A 16,500-nucleotide genomic window follows, 5' to 3' on the forward strand; every position below is an offset into this window, starting at 1 on the left:
GGCCTGGCGACGGCTCTGGAGAACAGGGCTCCGAGCTCTGCGCACTCATCGGGGTGCCATGCCTTCTGTGACTGTCCTCGGTGCCCCCCTTGGGCTCTGTGAGATAATGCACTTGGGCTCCCCTGGTCTCTGGGGCCCCAGCTCTCCGGCTGCAGAGAAGGAGGGCCTGACACCTGGTCTTAGGGTCACGGGGACTCTAGGGGACCAGCGCCCGTCTGGGCTCCCGTTTTCCTGCCTGCCCGCGAAGGGTGCCGGCCCTGGCGGGTGGGAGGTCAGGGAACAGGGACGGGGTGCCATCGCTGTGCCAGCCCGGGGAGCAGGCCAGACTGAACGCTGAGCCCACGCTCGGCTCACCCCCAGCTGCTGGCCAACGCTGTCATCTTCCTGTGCGGGAACCTCACGGGCGCCTTCCACAAGCACCAGATGCAGGATGCCTCTCGAGACCTCTTCATCTACACCGTCAAGTGCATCCAGATCCGTCGTAAGCTGCGTATCGAGAAGCGCCAGCAGGTGTGGACGCTGCCTCCCCCTGGAGCCGGAGCCTGGCCCTGCCCGGCCCTCCCGGGCCCCAGCCCCGCATCCTTTCTCTCTGCCCGTCAGACACTCGCTGAGCAGTGTGTGCCTGGGGACGTGGGGCGGGACACCCATGCCGGCCTCGCTGCTGGGGGCTGCGGGGGGCCGGGCTGGCTTGGGGGCAGGACGCAGGCCTGCGGAGATGCAGGGGGCTGTGGGCAGAGCAGGCAGGACCCCCGGGAACACAGAGGCCGGGCCGCCGAGCCTGGGGCCTGACGTCCCCCTGCCTGTCCCCTGGGGCTCAGGAGAGCCTGCTGCTGTCAGTGCTGCCGGCCCACATCTCCATGGGCATGAAGCTCGCCATCATCGAGCGGCTCAAGGAGCGCGGGGACCGCCGCCACGTGCCCGACAACAACTTCCACAGCCTCTACGTCAAGCGGCACCAGAACGTCAGGTGGGCGGCCAGCCGGGCCTGTGCGCGGGGTCCCCTGGGGGGGGCTGGCCTCAGTCTCCCCATTCGTTTCCCCAGGGGACGGGATCAGATCCGATTGGTGCCGGGGGAGATCCAGTAACCTCCTAAAATTGTCAGACTCCATGCCTAATTATGTCGCTGGGGAAGAAAGGGGTCCTTTCAGCTGATGCTCAAGGGGGCGCAGGTCCCCCAAAAAGAGGTGAAGTCTCCCAGTCCTTGGCGGATCCCAAGGGGCTATAGCATCTTACTCGAAGGCACGAGGCTCAGGGACCCGAAGATGTGGGTGCCGTGAGCTCACGGACCCCGGCGCTGGGAGGTCGGTGTCTGCTGCCACTTGGCTTCCAGCAGGCCTCAGCCCGAGCCTCGGTTTGCTCACCTGCGGGATGGGTCCTCCCAGGAGCGTGTGTGTAGCGTCGGGCGTGGAGCTCGGCTCGGGGGAGCGTGGAGTCGCATCCCGCCACACGGTTGGGTTCGGAAGGTGGGAGGCGGACAAAGGACGTTCTGAGGCACCACCATCCTGTGGTCTGCAGGGACGGGGGCCTGGGGGAGGCAGCTCTCAAGGGCCCTGCGACTCTGGGGCTGCCCCCTTTTGCCTCAGTGTCGAGCCTCTAGAACGCTCGTTCATCCTTACGGCCCGGAGCCTCCCTCCCATCCCTCCGGAGCCTGAGGAGTGGCCGGGGCGATTGGCGCAAGGGCTGGCGGGCGCTCAGGGGCTTCCAGAGACCCGGCTCTGACCCCCGCCCCCCCCACGCCCCAGCATCCTCTATGCCGACATCGTGGGCTTCACGCGGCTGGCCAGCGACTGCTCCCCGAAAGAGCTGGTGGTGGTGCTGAACGAGCTCTTCGGCAAGTTTGACCAGATCGCCAAGGTGAGCCCGCGGGCCTTCGTGCCGGCCCCTTGCCCCCGGGGGCAGCGTGTGCCCCGTGCTGGGCCAACGTGGGCACGTGGAGGCCCCGGCTAAACTTTAGCACTCCGTCCGCAACTGCTTCCGAGCGCTCCATGGTGCAGGTGAGGTTGTGTGGTGGCCGCGACAGCCAGGACCCTGTCCCCAGAGAGTGAGGCCGGTGGGGAGACTGCCAGTACGAACGGGGGCACGCACAGGGGCTCAGGAGCTCGGGGAGGCAATCAGGAAGGCTTCCTGGAGGAGATGCCTCCATCTCCCTGCACAAGGGCAGCGGAAGCCGGCCTCACGGGGGGGGGGGCGGGGGGGCTGGGGAGGGCCGTGCAGTGCTGGGCCTCGCCCCCAGTCTGCCCTCTGACAAGACCTCTGGTGAACTGTGTGCACATTAAAGTTTGAGAAACCTAGAAAGAAATGCTAAAGAGGAAAAGGAGCAGTTCTGGGCAGAGGGAAGAGCGTGTGCAAAAGGCTGGAGGAGAAAGAAGGCTCTGAGGGCCCTTGGAAGGGACGTGGCCCAGCGTGGCTGGGAGAAATAGGAGGGGATCGAGGGGCCAGGGGCAGACGTGTGAGGATTTAGGGCTGAAGTGAGGGGAACTTGACCTGAAGCCACTGGGGAACGTGGCAGGTGCTGAGCAGGGGAGGGCACTGGGTGAGGAGGGGCTCCCAGGTCTGAGCAGGGAGAAGTCTGGAGACGGGCAGGGCTGGGCTGATCTGTTTGTCCTCATGGGCAGCCCTGGGCCTGGGGGTCGTGTGTGTGTGTGTGTGTGTGTACACACATGTACGTGCGCTCACTCATTAACTCCTCCGATGGTCCTGGGACCTGCCCCATGGCAGCCTTGAGCTCCAGTGGCTCCTGGCCTGTATGCTGCGGGCTTTGGAGAGGGGTGTAGGGGCCTGGGGGCTTGGGGAGCACCTGGCCCCGCTTCAGGTGAAGACGGACTTAGTGGCGGCCACCAAGTGGAGACCCGCGCGTTAAGATTCGCGGCGTGGCTGTCTGCACGGGCTGCACATTCGAATTGCGTTCGCAGCTTCAGTAAAAGCCAACACCCGTGCCCCCGCCTGGGCGAGTTCCAAAGCGCCCCCTGGGCGCCTCCATGTGCGGAGAATTAATGGTCCGGACCTTGGTGGGAAGCCAGTTCGGGCCCCCCACTGGGAAGAGTTTCTCATGGTCAGAGCTGCTCTGTTCTAGAAGGGACGGGCTCACCACTGCAGAGGTGACCAAGCCACAGGCCGGGGGTGCCCCGGACCACTGTCCTTCAGGGTATTGTGGACCGAGGGGCTCAGAGGGCCTGTCTAGTCTGGGGCCTTTCTCCAGGAGCCTCCTTCCGTCACGATATCTCTTAAACCAGCAGGTGGGGGTTCCCAGTAGCTGGGCCATGTGTGGGCTAGGGGCCTGGGCTTCTGGTCCCTGCCACCAAGCCCAGGGGCCTGCCCTTGTCCTCTTGGACGCAGCCCTCCCTCTGTGGCAGGTGCAGGAGGTAGGCCCTTTGTACAGATGGGGGAGAGGGAGGCCTTCTGGTGGCCTGCTAAGGCCTCCGTGAGGGGTGGGGCTGGGGAGTGGGCCTGGAGCCGGCATGTAGCCCCTTCTTCAGAGCCCCTAAATCCCCACCCCTAAGGCCTTGGTATGTGTGGCTACCTTTGCCAAAGGCTGACAGAGGGTCTAGTGGCCGCAGTACTACCTTTGACGGAACCTCAGACAGCCTGCCTGGGCCCCCCTCCCCTCAGGGGCGTTCTCCTATGTGGCCCCAGTCTCAGTATTCACTTCCACCTTTCTGTTCTCTCCCCACTCCCCAGACCCTGCTGGTTTGCATCCCTGGCCGCCTAGCCATCTCTCGGGGTACCTTGACGCCTGCTAGCCCCTTGGCTTGTGGCCCCTGCCACCTGTCTTCATCTCCTCCACTTCCTCCACTCCAGCCGCACGGGCTGCTTTGCTGGGTCTCAAACAGCTTTCTGCCCACAGGGCCTTTGCACATGCTGCGTCTTTTATCTGCCCGGAATGCTCTTCCTCAGATACTGGCGTGGCTTTTTCCCTCAGTTCCTTTGGGTCTTTCCCAAATGTTACCTTTTCTGGGAGGCCTTCTGTGGCCTCCTGGAGCTTCCTCTCCCCTCCCACCCCTCATTTTCCTCTGTAGCACTTATCACTAGTTGGTGTCTATGGATTTTGTCTAGTTTAACCTCTAACTGCCACTGGCGTGTGAGCCACACGTTGTAGGGAGTTTTGTCTGTTTTGCTCACTGTTGTGTGCCAGTGCCTGGGGCGGGGCCGGGAGCTCGGCACACATTTCAACATTGCAAGACTGAATGAAGGGAAGGCGGTCTCCCCCAGAGGCACTCCGGCGGCCATCCTTAGTAACACTTGCTGTCGCCCCTGATGTTTGCTTTGGGGTTCCTCCTGGAGGGCCCTCCGTGTCCCTAATCCTTTTTCCAGGCCTGGAAGCAGCTCCTGGTGGCCGGTCCCCCAGAGGAAGCCTCTGGCCAGGAAGGAGTCTGGCTCCCTCTGAAGGGTGTGGGGCAGTGGCTGGCGTGTGCGGACCCCGGTTTTTAGCCGTCTGCCGACCAGGCCCCTGCTTGCCTTGCCCTGCAGGCCAATGAGTGTATGCGGATCAAGATCCTGGGTGACTGCTACTACTGCGTGTCGGGTCTGCCCGTATCCCTGCCCACCCATGCCCGGAACTGCGTGAAGATGGGCCTGGACATGTGTGAGGCCATTAAGTAGGTACCATGGGCAGGCCTGGGGCACTGGGGCCTGTCCCCATCACGGACCCCTCCTGCTTCCCAAGGCACGGTAGGGAATGCCTTGTACCCACTTTGCAGATGAGGAAGCTGGGGCTCGGGGTGCAAGTGGCTTGCCTGGGTCCCTCCTCAGCCCTGGCTGGGATGGGGTGACGGGACTGCTCTGCCCAGGCAGGTGCGAGAGGCCACGGGTGTGGACATCAGCATGCGTGTGGGCATACACTCAGGGAACGTGCTGTGTGGGGTCATTGGGCTGCGCAAGTGGCAGTATGACGTGTGGTCCCACGATGTGTCCCTGGCCAACAGGATGGAGGCGGCTGGAGTCCCTGGGTGAGGCTCAGCGGGCCCATGGCGGGGTCAGAGGCCGTGGGCCAGCTGTGGGCTGGGCGGGGGGGTGGGTGGGTAGGGGGGTTGGTCAGAGATGGAAGCGATGACCTCGCGTTGGGGGAGCCAGGCTGGGCTCTGGCCCGCTCGGCCCTGCGTGCTGTTTGTCCCCGGGGTGGGTGCCGGCCTTCTCTGGGCCCTGCTTCTCTGACTCGGGGCTGGTCTCCCCCAGCCGGGTGCATATCACGGAGGCGACATTGAACCACCTGGACAAGGCGTATGAGGTGGAGGACGGGCACGGGCAGCAGCGGGACCCCTACCTAAAAGAAATGAACATCCGTACCTACCTGGTCATCGACCCCCGGGTATGAGGGCTTAGAAGCAGCGGGATGGCTGGGGAGGCGGGCTTATGGGGGCCGGGACTGTGCAGGGGAGCGGGGTCCACACCCCGGGGGGGGACCCCCATGGAGGGAGTGATTTTCTCTTCCAGGCTGTAGAGAGGTAGGGAAGAGGCCCGGCCGGGGTGGGAGTGAGCTCCCTGTCCCTGAGTGTTCTAGGCTCCGCACGGCTTCTCTGGGCCTCAGTGAAATTGCAGTGACAACAGTGTCTACTCAGGAGGCGGTAGGGCTTGTATGAGCGAGGCGCTCACCACAGGCTGGGCACCTCATAAACGTTCTAGAAATGATAGTCACTGCTAGTTTATTTTCCGGGGGCTGGTCCCCCATTTCCCGGATTTTTGAAAAGACCCTTTTGTGAGACATGCTTTGGATGTGACTCAGGAAAGCAGGGAACGGCCAGGGGGCCACGAGGCAGGAACCTCGGCGTGTCGTGGGTTCTGCTCCCCACCCCTTGGGTGGCCGCCCGGCGGGCTGATGCCTCCACCTGCTGGGGGGCCCCACTTTCGTCAGGACCCCGTGGTGGAGGCGGCTGCCGGGCTGCTCCAAGGCCGGTGGGCCCTGGTCCTGCCCCGCGCCCACACAGGCCCTGCTTTCCTGCCGCGGGAGGCCAGCTCGTCTGGCGGCCTCGGTGAATCATCCTTGGGGCTTGCTCAAGAATGTCGGCCACGACGGGCTCTTTCCAGCTCCCTCTCTCTCTGGCCCTGACTGTCCTCCGAGCTGGCTCGACTGCCAGTCTCGGGGTGGGGGAGTGGAAGGCCAGCCTGCGAGACCCCTCCGTCCCCCTGATGTTCCCCAGGGACGGGAACTGTTCAGCAACCTCCCCTCCCCGGCCGTGGGCCATGGATGCTGAGTTAGCATCTGGGGAAGCCCTTTCTGGGCACCTCGGGGCTGCGCCCGCCCCACAAGCATGGAACACAGTCCAGCGCCTCACCCTGGACCCCACAGCTCTGGGCCCTGCCCTCTTCTCTGAACGCCCTGCCCTTCCTTCCCCTGAGTGCCCTTCACCCCGGCCCCTGCCCTCCACTGCCAGGCTCTTTGTACTGCAAAGAGCCCTTGTCACTGCTGCCGTCTCTGCCCGAGGCCTCTTCGTCCGCTTGCCAACGCTCCTGTTTATTCTCTCTGCATGTGTGTTGTCGGTGTGAGCTCCACGCGGGCAGGCTCAGGGCAGGGGAGCCTCTTCTCCAGGCCATGGAGCAGGTGCTCAGAGAGCGTGTGACCCGACGAAGCAGAGCCCCAGGCCTGCAAGGCCGCGGCCGCCCGGCTCTCAGCCCTCGCCCGCGGGGCAGCCTGCTCAGCAAGGCCGCGACCGGCTGGTAGGCGAGCTCCGGTTTCAGATAAACAACGAAGACGTTTCTAGCATGAGTGTGTTTTGTGCAGGGTTTAACTGGGTATCCTACATTTTTTCCAGCCACCCCACCTTCCCCGTCTTTGTGAAATGTCATTTATTCACATAGTTGACAATGCAAAAAGCGCGAAGGGAGGGGGTTGTGAACAGTTTCCCTTACGTCCCTGTCTGCAGCCAGCGTCCCCGCTAAAGGGGACGGCGTGGCGAGTTTCCCTTCCACAGAGGTGCCGGTGCACACGTGAGGAGTCGAGAGGCTGTCTCCGCCCTCACCAAGCCGAGGGTAGCGTGCCCGCTCCCGGTCCGCACCTTGCTTTCTTCACCTGATGACGTAGTTCGAGGCCCGCCCTTCCTGGTGCACAGACGCTCGGGGGTGCCTTCTTTGTCCTTGTGCCAGGCCTTCCCCAACGTTGGCCTCTGCATGTTGTCCAGAGGAGGCAGGTGGCTGGTGCGGGTCACCTGCGGGCTGGTGAAGGTCGCAGGTGCCCCCCCACCCCGCCGGGGCCCGCGTCGGAACAGGTGCCTTTTTACTCAGAGCTGATGGGTCTTTAGTGCACATTTATTTCTCAGGGAGTCTGCGAAGTGCCAGTGACCCTGAACTTGAGCAGCTGGGTGCCGTGGTGAAGGGGAGACGGAGACTGGGACCTCCCCTCACTCCAGGGCAGGTGGCCGTCTGCGGGGCCCCACGCAGCCTCTGGTGCCCTCTCACAGAGGCCGGATTCCAGCTGGTCCCGCTAGCGAGGCCTATAGGCGCATCTCAGGGCTTAAAAATGTTTCTATCCCCAAAGGAGGCTGGAAGTTTCTAGGAAAGCTGCCGCCTGTGGCTTAGCGAGTGTTTGTGGCCCTAGATGCTGGCCCTTGTGGGTGTTTGCAGAGACCCAAGGGGACAGGGACTCCTGGAGGGCGGGCACCTTCAGAGGGTAAGGGGACCTGGAGATGGTTCCAGCTAGTCTCCAGCGGCCTTGGCGCTCTTTCTCTTCTCTCCCCCTTTCACAGGCTGCCCATTCTCCCCAGCAGGGAAGGTCCCCAGCTGTTGCGCTTATGGTGGGGGGTGGTGGGCAGGGGGCCGTGGAGGAGGCTGGGCCTGGCTAACACTCTCTCCCTGGCACAGCAGGCTCATGGCAAGTAACGGTCCCTGTCATGGTGTGGGGGCCACACGAGTGGAACTCCCTGGAACGCTGCCGGGGGGGGGGGTGGGGCTGGCCCCTCGGTTGGCCGGCTCTCCGGGTTCCTGACCCGCACTGCTCTTCCTCCAGCTGCTCCCTTCAGGAAGGACATGCGCCGGCCACATGTGGGTGGGCTGGGTAGGATGCTTGTGGCTTTCCTGATCGCAGTCTCCCCAGGGTGTGTGTGACCCCTGATTTCCTGGTCACCTGGGAAGGACAGGGCCCAAGCTGGGACCTCCCCTGCAACCCAGCCAAGGAGTGCACTGGGCCACAGCCGGTCCCCAAGTGGTTGCAGACCCAGCAGCATTTCTGCCATTCTCTTTCCACCAGCCTGGCCAGCGTGGTGTTTCGGGGGGAGCAGGATAGGGGCGGGGGCCCCTTCCTGGGCTGACAGGGGAGGGGACAGGACAGGCTGTGTCTGTGTCTGCCTACAGAGCCAGCAGCCGCCCCCGCCCAGCCAGCACCTCCCCAAGCCCAAGGGGGATGCGGCCCTGAAAATGCGGGCGTCCGTGCGAATGACCCGCTACCTCGAGTCCTGGGGGGCCGCGCGGCCCTTTGCGCACCTCAACCACCGTGAGAGCATGAGCAGTGGCGAGACCCCTGTCCCCAGCGGGCGGAGGCCCAAGGTAGGACCCTTCCTGCCAGACTGCTCGGCACCTGCCCCGCGTGTCTGAGGGTGCGGGACGGACTTTGGGGGCCTCTCACTGCAGAGTAATTGTCCCCTCTCCCTTCGCTTCCAGACCATTCCCCTGCGGCGCCACCGCACCCCTGACAGGTACGTGCACTGTCCCCTCCTCTGTCAACCGTGGCCTGCCTTCCTGGCCAAGTCCTGCCCCAGTTACCCCCTTAGGGTCTGCCCTCTCCAGGCAGGCTGCCCGGCCATCCTCTGTCCAGGAGGGCAGCTCGGAGGGGCTGTGGCTTGGAATCCGAACTTCACGGTAATGGGGTGCCTGTGGTGTCCCCACGTCATCACGGGGTCAGTGGTTGGTGTGAGGGAAGCCTGCGGCTGGAGGGGGAGAGGCCTTAGAGGTCCGCTGTCTGCTTCTGGCTGGGCTGCTGGCCAGCTGGGCCTGCTGCTGGATGCCGGGCCTCCACCTGCCCTCTCTGGGACCCTCCTGTTCCTCCGCCACCCCACACAAGGCTCTGGGGCCTCCTGCAGGCATCTAGGCACCCAGAGCGGGGAGGCCGTCTCGCGCACACTTCTGCCTTTGGGCCAGCGGGTGATGCGGTTCGGGTTTCTGATCCAGGAACGCGTCCCCCAAGGGGCGGTCGGAGGACGACTCATACGATGAGGAGATGCTGTCAGCCATCGAGGGGCTGAGCTCCACGAGGTGGGACCCCGAGGCCTCTGTTTGCCCTGTTTCCCCCTCGGACGGGGGTTCCCCATATGGCCAGGCCCACCTTGTGCCCGTGTGCCTGGTGGCCCAGCTCTCGCTGTCTCCATGCTGGCTCCTTTGCCTCCCAGGTGCTGCCTCCTGAGGCTAGACTTCTGCCTCCCCCCATCTCCCTGCTCCCCAAGGCGGGGCCCCATCCCCATCCCCCATCCCCATCCCCCATCCCCATCCCCCATCCCCATCCCCCATCCCCTCTTCCTTTCTCCTCCTGAGGACGGGGCCCTGCTTCCTCCCCCTCCCCATCCTACACTTTCTCTTTCTGCCTTCCTCCTAAGGGTGGGCCTTGTCTCCTCCCCCACCTCCTCCCAAGGCTGGGCCCCCAATTCCCCCAGGCCCTGTGTCTCACTGCCATGCCTGCCACCCCTCAGGCCCTGCTGCTCCAAGTCTGATGACTTCTACACCTTTGGGTCTATCTTCCTGGAGAAGGACTTCGAGCGAGAGGTGAGGGTCCCCCAGCAGCCCGAGGAACGGGGGCTCCAGGCCCGGGGTGGGGTGCGGGTGCAGGCCACGGGGTGGCCCACAGTCCCACAGCCCGGCTGGCTAGGGGGTGGGTGGGGACCCGGTCTGGCCTTGCTTGGACTCTTCCTGTCAGCCTCGCTCCTGTACCTGATGTGCTCCGTTGGTGTTTCTACCACTCGGGTTTGGGAGACCTTAGCCCCCCTCGCATGCTAGAACCTCAGCTGGGAAGGGCCAGTGCGCGCCTTAGTCTGGTTCTCTCGTCTGTGCTACAACTCCGTGCTTTTGTGCCCTTACACAACTGTGTACTGACTGAGCGCCCACTGGGTCCCGGCCATGTCCCCAGCACGCATGTGTGTCCTTGAAAGCTCACGTGGCTGGACAAGGTGGCCGCTGCTACCCACTTCACAGACTTCAGAGCCCACCTTGGCCTCTGGCGTGGCCTGAAAGGGTGGCCCCAGGCCACGGGGCTCTGGTACTAGGACCTTTCTCCCTTCTCAGCCTCCAGGATTGGTGGTGGTGGGGGGGGTCTTTCTCTGGCTGGCGCTTCCTGAGTCGGGGGCTCCCTAGGCGAGGAGCTTGGGGTCTGAGGGAAACCTGCCCAGCAGGCCTTCCAGCAGCTGTGTGACTCCAGGCAGGCTGCCGGCCTCTCTGAGCCCTGGTTTGCTCACCAGCAGCAGGAGCGCTTGTGGCCCGATCATGAGATTGTGCCTGGCGTAGAGGGCGCGAGCAGCACGGGGTCCCCCCTCCACCAGCTAGGAGCTCAGGCCCGGCCTTACTCCTGGGTTTGGGGGGACGACAGACCCACCACCAGCCCCAGAACTCAGACTTGGTTCCCGTCCACGAGCTTGGGGCCGTGGGCTTGTCAGGGACCTGAGAAATAGAGCCAGAGACCTGGGTGGGGAGGGGGAGGGGAAGGGATCAGCTCTGAACATCAGGGAACTGAATGAAGGTCATTTGGTCGTGATGATGTCCCATCATCACCTGGAACTCAAGGAGGGTGTGAGGTTTTTATTTTTGAAGATTTGTTTTAGAGAGAGAGAGCGAGAGAGCGCACATGCCCACATGCATGGGGCGGAGGAGCGGGGGGGGGGGGGGGAGGCAGAGGGAGGGGGAGAAGCAGACTCCCTGCTGAGTGGGACCCCGCGATCATGACCTGAGCCGAATGCTTCACCCACTGAGCCACCCAGGCACCCCCAGGGTGTGAGTTCTGATTTGCGACGGGGCGGGCCGTGGAGGGGCTGGAGCGAGCGGCCCTGACGGCCCCGTCACCCCCAGTACCGCCTGGCGCCCATCCCGCGGGCCCGCCACTACTTCGCCTGCGCCAGCCTCATCTTCGTCTGCATCCTGCTGGTCCAGGTCCTGCTCGTGCCCAGGTCAGTTGGGCTGGGCGGGCCCACTGGGGTCGGGCCGGGAGTGGCGGGGGCCTGGTGGCATCCCGGCGGGGTCCCCAGGAACCCTGTGTGCCCTGCCCACCCGGCAGGATGTGACCTGAGCCCTGGAGTCCCAGAGACTGGACCGGGGGCTGTGGCCCCACACCTGGGCTCACCAGGGCTTCCTTTCGTTTCCATGGAACGTGCCCGTCCTGTCAAGCCGCAGGCCTCCCCAGTCTCCTGAGACCAGTGGGGGCCTGTGGGCATGTCGCCACCTGAGGTGTTCGCTGTCCTGGAAGGGCAGACCCCCTGAACCATAGCTGCCGCCAGCTCCCTCTTCGATGTGGGAAACTGAGGCTTGGAGGGCTTCGCGCCCTATCCGGGTGCCCGGCCCCTGCTGGCGGTGGACGGCGGGTGCGGGTGGGGGGGAGGTCACAGGGAACGAGTAAGGTCTGCTACGTGATTTCTGGAAGGGTGGTGAGACCCACTAGGATTGCGGTTTAGGATGTGCTCCCTAAGGACGAAGTGGGAAGAAGCCCTTCTGTCTGGGACTTGGGTGCCCGCCGCGGGCCTGGAGGCTGCGTGCCCGCCGCTTTCTTAGATACGTGGCCCAGGCCTTGTGAGTCATGAGCGGGGCAGCCGGAGCACGGTTCTCAGAGATCCCCTTTGCTGCGCGTAGATGGCAGTCTGGGCGGGAAGGAGGCGGCCGGGGGCCCGAGAATTGGGATGCTGGGGGTTGGGGAGCACACCTGCAGCTTGGCCCTGGGCAGGTGGTCCCCCAGAACCAGGGTTTTCTGCTTTCCAGGATGGCGGCTCTGGGTGTGTCCTTTGGGCTGGTGGCCTGTGTGCTGGGGCTGGTGCTGGGCCTGTGCTTTGCCCGTGAGTTCCCGGTGAGTGAGAGGCCCCTGACCGGGCACCTGGCCAGGCCCCGCCCCGCTGGCCCTCTGCGCCCCTCCTGCCCGGGCGATAGTTAGCAGAGTGCTTCTCCCAGGAACCCCACCTTCCTGGGCTGCCGGTGGCCCCCAGGTGGCTGCAGCTGTCCCAGGCCCTGAGGGTGGGAACGTCCCTTCTGTCTGTGCACCCCACGTGTCCTGAGCTCTGGGCACAGGGCACAGTGCACCTGCGGCCCGTCCCTAGTGGGGCCCTCGGGAGCCCTCACGTCTGCTGGGCCCTCGGAGCGAGGGGCCCTTGTCCCGGTGCTGAGCCCGTGATTCCACAGAGGTGCTGGCCGGCCCGGGGAACGTTGCAGGCCATGTCCGAGAGGGTGGAGACCCAGCCCCTGCTGCGCTTGTCCCTGGCCGTCCTGACTATCGGCAGCCTGCTCAGCATCGCCATCGTCAACCTGGTGGGTTCTGGGGGTGGGTGGGGACGGCGGGCCCTGGCGAGCAGCCCTCCTGCCTGTGTGGGCTTCCTGGGGGGGGCGGAGAGCCAGTCCTTGACCTGGGCACCCTCAGGTTCTCGAATCCCGGTCTCCTGCCCGAGAGCTGCCTCTGGTGTAGCTCTCCGCAGGGCCCTGTGGGCAGGCTCCGTGAGGCTCTGGAGGCCGGCCTGGCCTCCTTCCCTCGCTTTTCACACGAGGACCTGGGGTCCCTGAGAGCTTACACGGCCAGCCCCACAAAGACGGGCTGTCCTGCACTCTCTACCTTCCTATCCTTCTACCTGGGGGGGCCCTGGCTTACTCTCTCTCTGGTTCCTCGCTAGTGGCGAGTAGCCCTGGGCACAGGCAGGGGGGCACGCTAGAGCCCCTGCTTCTCAGGCCTGGCTCATGTGCTCAGTGCTGTGGACAGCACGTGTCCCTGCCAGTCCTCCCAGCTCCGACCTCTAGTGCCAGGGGCTCTCCGTGTCCCTGACGCCATGACCCCCACTCAGGGTCACCTGGGGAGAAGGGGGGGGGGGTCTCACTGACAATGCTGATCCCAGCTTCTCCCCTGCCTCCCCCAGCCCTGAATCGGCCTCTGATGCTCTGGCGATGGCACACGTGGGGCTTCATTTGACACCCCCTCTGCCCCGGACCCCTCCCCACCATGAGGCTGATGCCTGTGCGGGGAGCCGGGGTGCCGTGGCTCTGGCTGTGCCTGGAGCTGGGCCTGGCGGGAGATGTTTGTGCTGCTCGTGGAGGCCTCGACCCCGGCCCCGCTCAGCCCGGGCAGGTCCTGGAATCCCAGGTCCCTGGACCACCCCTCATGGTGACCTGTCTTCTCTGTAGCCGCTGATGCCTCTCTGGGCCCTGGGGCTGCCTGCGGGCAACCAGACGAGCCCGAGCCCGAGCCCGAGGGCTGTGAGCAGCAGGGAGCTGACGCTGTGCGAGCTCTTCCCGGTGAGTGCAGCCAGGCCCTGGTGCAGACCGCTGGGCCCCGCGTGTCCCCACTTGGCCCGGCTCCTGCCCACGCTCCACCTGAGCGCCTGGGGCCACAGGGTGCGGGAGGGTGCAGTCCAGCCTCTCCTGGGAGACGGAGAGAGCAAGGCCCAGGCAGGGCCAAGGTGGCCTCTGGTCCTGGAGGACAGGGCAGCTTCGGGGCTGGGGCTGCTTCATCCAAGGGTACCAGGGAGTGCCTCCGGACAGCTCACCCGAGGCTGGCCCATTGACGAGGGCCTGGAGAGGCTGGCTGGTTGGCCTCATGGGTGGTCGAGCCATGACTGGTGTTGGGCAGGCCGACAGCAGAAGCCAGGTCTGGGGAGCCCTGATGGACGGCGGCGGAGGGCTGTGGGACTTCAGGGGGCCGTGGTGAATTCCGAGCTGGTCTCTGAAGGGCAGAAAGGTTCCAGGACAGGGGCTGGAGAGGGGACAGGGAGAAAAGTTGAGGCACTCAGTGGGAGCCAGCAGGGCTGCAGGTGGTGGTGTCATGGGGAGGCACGGGGACAGTTGGGACACGGAGCTGGAGGTAGGTTTGATCTTGATCAGGGGGAGCGTGAACGCCAGGGTAAGAGCTTGGTGTCTCTTTTGGGGGCAGTGGGGAGCCCAAGCATGATCTTGAGCGGGAGAGTAACATGGGCAGCTGTGCCCTTTGGGAAGGGCAAGCTTGGGACAGAACAGGAGGCGGGGAGGCCGTTCAGGTGTGTGCGTACCGCTGCCCTCGCCTTGGCCACATCCACAGACCACTGCAGTTTTACTTTTTTTTTCTCCCTTCAATGAGTTTACCTGCCATAAGTAGAAGTAAAAATAGTGAATGCGATGCTAGAAAGTTCTAGATTCTGTTGTCTGCTCTTTGCTACGAAGGGAGGACATCAAGGCAAGAGAGCAGTGCTGCAGACAGGATGGCACTCCGCAGGTCCCCCGCACTGGAAAGGGGCTGAGTCAGAGTGCCGGTGCTAGAGGCGCGCCCTCTCCGGTGACCCTGGGTCCAGGAGCTGCCTCATGGTGACCGACACCCCCCCCCCATCACCCCAGTATTACACCTGTAGCTGCATCCTGGCCTTCATCGCTTGCTCGGTCTTCCTGCGGATGAGCCTGGAGCTGAAGGTCGTGCTGTTGACCGTGGCTTTGGTAGCTTACCTGGTGCTCTTCAATATCTCCCCGTGCTGGCAGTCGGGCTGCTGTGGCCACACTGTGGCCAACCTCACTGAGACCAACGGCACCCTCAGGTAGGGCCTGAAGCACCCTCTGTCCCACCGCCTGTCTCGAGTGTGGTCCTTGGGGTGTCACGTCAAACCGTGCTGCATTTGCCTTCACAGTCCCATCTGGACTGGACACCTGGTGGGCTGGGCTGGCAGGAGGCACGGTCTCCATTTTACAGAAGGGGACGTGACGGTCCCAGGTCTGTACACTCAAGAGCTGAAGAGTGTGACTCGTTTGCAGGTTCTCTGGGGGACATCCCGAGTCCCATGGAGGCTTCCTGGGTCCTCCTGTCTCTATGCCATTCTGGGGGTGCAGAGGGGGGAAGGCTTCATCTCTAGCCCAGTCCCCCTCTTTGAGCTGTGTCCCGGATCTCCACAGAGTTCTGGAAGGAGCAGTTGTCTCCTGTCTGTCTCTGGACAGGGGGCTGACCCCTGTGGCGTGTATGTGCTTCTGGGGGCTCTGGGCCCCAGGTGGGTTGAGCAGAGGGGCCTAGCTCCCCTGGAATTTGGGGACCCAGAACAAAATCTGCTCCCGTAGGTCTGCTGGGAGCTGCAAACTCCTGCTAAACTTTCAGTCCCTGACTTGGACGAGTGTTTGGCCATCCCCACCTGCCTGGAGTGCTTTTCCTTCAGACTTTGGTGTGAGCCGAGCTGTCAGTTCAGTGAGGCCTCCCCCACCTTCCAAACCCTCTTCTCTTTCCAACCGGAAGTCGCTTGTTCAGTGCCCTGTCTCCTGAGGGTGTGAGTGCTGAGGGCACGTTCTATCCGTTACCGCCTTCCCGCGGGCCTGCTCATGCATCCAAGGGCCGGGCGGGAGGGGAACGACTCCGGCCTTTGCTTCATGTCCGGCAGCTCCTCGTTCTGCATGTGGAAGGACCCGAAGGCCATGATCAATTTCTACCTGGTTCTGTTTTACGTCACCCTGCTCATGCTCTCCAGACAGGTAGGCCGGGAAGCCCGGCGGCCCGTGCTCAGCGGGGCCGCAGAACTGGGCTGGGGCCGCAGACTTGGGGGTGCACAGAAGACCAGACAGCCCTGGTCCCCGGGGCAGGGGTCCCCGAGTCCTCACCTCCCTGCATCGCCTCCCCTCAGGATGCCGGTGACATTTGGTCACACAGGTCACTTGAGAACTGAGTCACAGCTGACTGGGATTCTGAGGCCACGGGGAGGTGGCCGCTGAGCTGGGGACATCCGCCGGGGATGCAGGGTGGAAGCGCTGAGGGGCTGGCTCAGTGGGCCCCGGGGTTACATGTGTCCCGCCCCCTGCCTGGTGTCCTCGTGTCCCCGCTCACAGCGGCCAGGACACCGATGCGCCCCGCTGTCTGCAGATTGACTACTACTGCCGCCTGGACTGTTTATGGAAGACGAAGTTCAAGAAGGAACACGAGGAGTTTGAGACCATGGAGAATGTGAACCGCCTTCTTCTGGAGAATGTCTTGCCAGCCCACGTGGCCGCTCACTTCATTGGCGACAAGTTAAATGAGGTGTGGCGCCGGCAGGGGCGGGCCCGCCACGGGTAGGGAGGGACGGAGGGTCCGGCCAGGCCCCGGGCTGTGGTTTCCACCCGTGACGTGGGGCCGCCCGCGGTGGGTGGTTTGGGCATCAGCTGCGTGTCCAGGCCATTGTGGTCTGGACGGTCCGTGCAGATGAAAACTTGCGTGTGTCGCGGGTTCCGTGCAGCAGCGTTTTACACAAGAGGGGACAGGTCCTCGGGCTCAGGACCCAGGCCTCCTGCCGGTGAGCTTTGCCGTCCCCAGGGCTCTCAGCCTCAGCCGTGGGATGCAGGGTCCTGCAGAGCCAGAACCACCCCGAGCCCGACCCGCCAGTGCACTCAGGATCTTATTTTTGTAACAGCCCCCAGATAGGAGGCCCACGC

General features: G+C 64.3%; 1 protein-coding gene across 8 annotated transcripts in view; it reads left to right on the top strand.

The window, feature by feature from the left end:
• The window catches only part of ADCY7 (adenylate cyclase 7), a 55,031-nt gene that overhangs the window by 33,300 nt on the left and 5,231 nt on the right, over nucleotides 1-16,500 (top strand). For all 8 annotated transcript variants that reach the window (XM_048223700.2, XM_057314120.1, XM_057314122.1 and 5 more), the window contains exons 5-21: nucleotides 361-510; nucleotides 819-967; nucleotides 1,743-1,854; nucleotides 4,468-4,595; nucleotides 4,788-4,946; nucleotides 5,173-5,305; nucleotides 8,281-8,472; nucleotides 8,587-8,621; nucleotides 9,094-9,177; nucleotides 9,609-9,681; nucleotides 10,975-11,072; nucleotides 11,875-11,959; nucleotides 12,289-12,414; nucleotides 13,276-13,386; nucleotides 14,458-14,651; nucleotides 15,477-15,567; nucleotides 15,953-16,108. In XM_048223700.2, coding sequence (XP_048079657.1) covers nucleotides 361-510; nucleotides 819-967; nucleotides 1,743-1,854; nucleotides 4,468-4,595; nucleotides 4,788-4,946; nucleotides 5,173-5,305; nucleotides 8,281-8,472; nucleotides 8,587-8,621; nucleotides 9,094-9,177; nucleotides 9,609-9,681; nucleotides 10,975-11,072; nucleotides 11,875-11,959; nucleotides 12,289-12,414; nucleotides 13,276-13,386; nucleotides 14,458-14,651; nucleotides 15,477-15,567; nucleotides 15,953-16,108 — 2,076 coding nt within the window. The remainder of the gene's footprint in view (nucleotides 1-360; nucleotides 511-818; nucleotides 968-1,742; nucleotides 1,855-4,467; nucleotides 4,596-4,787; nucleotides 4,947-5,172; nucleotides 5,306-8,280; nucleotides 8,473-8,586; nucleotides 8,622-9,093; nucleotides 9,178-9,608; nucleotides 9,682-10,974; nucleotides 11,073-11,874; nucleotides 11,960-12,288; nucleotides 12,415-13,275; nucleotides 13,387-14,457; nucleotides 14,652-15,476; nucleotides 15,568-15,952; nucleotides 16,109-16,500) is intronic.

Source organism: Ursus arctos, unplaced genomic scaffold, assembly GCF_023065955.2.
Source record: "Ursus arctos isolate Adak ecotype North America unplaced genomic scaffold, UrsArc2.0 scaffold_19, whole genome shotgun sequence".
NCBI classification, from domain to species: Eukaryota; Metazoa; Chordata; class Mammalia; order Carnivora; family Ursidae; genus Ursus; species Ursus arctos.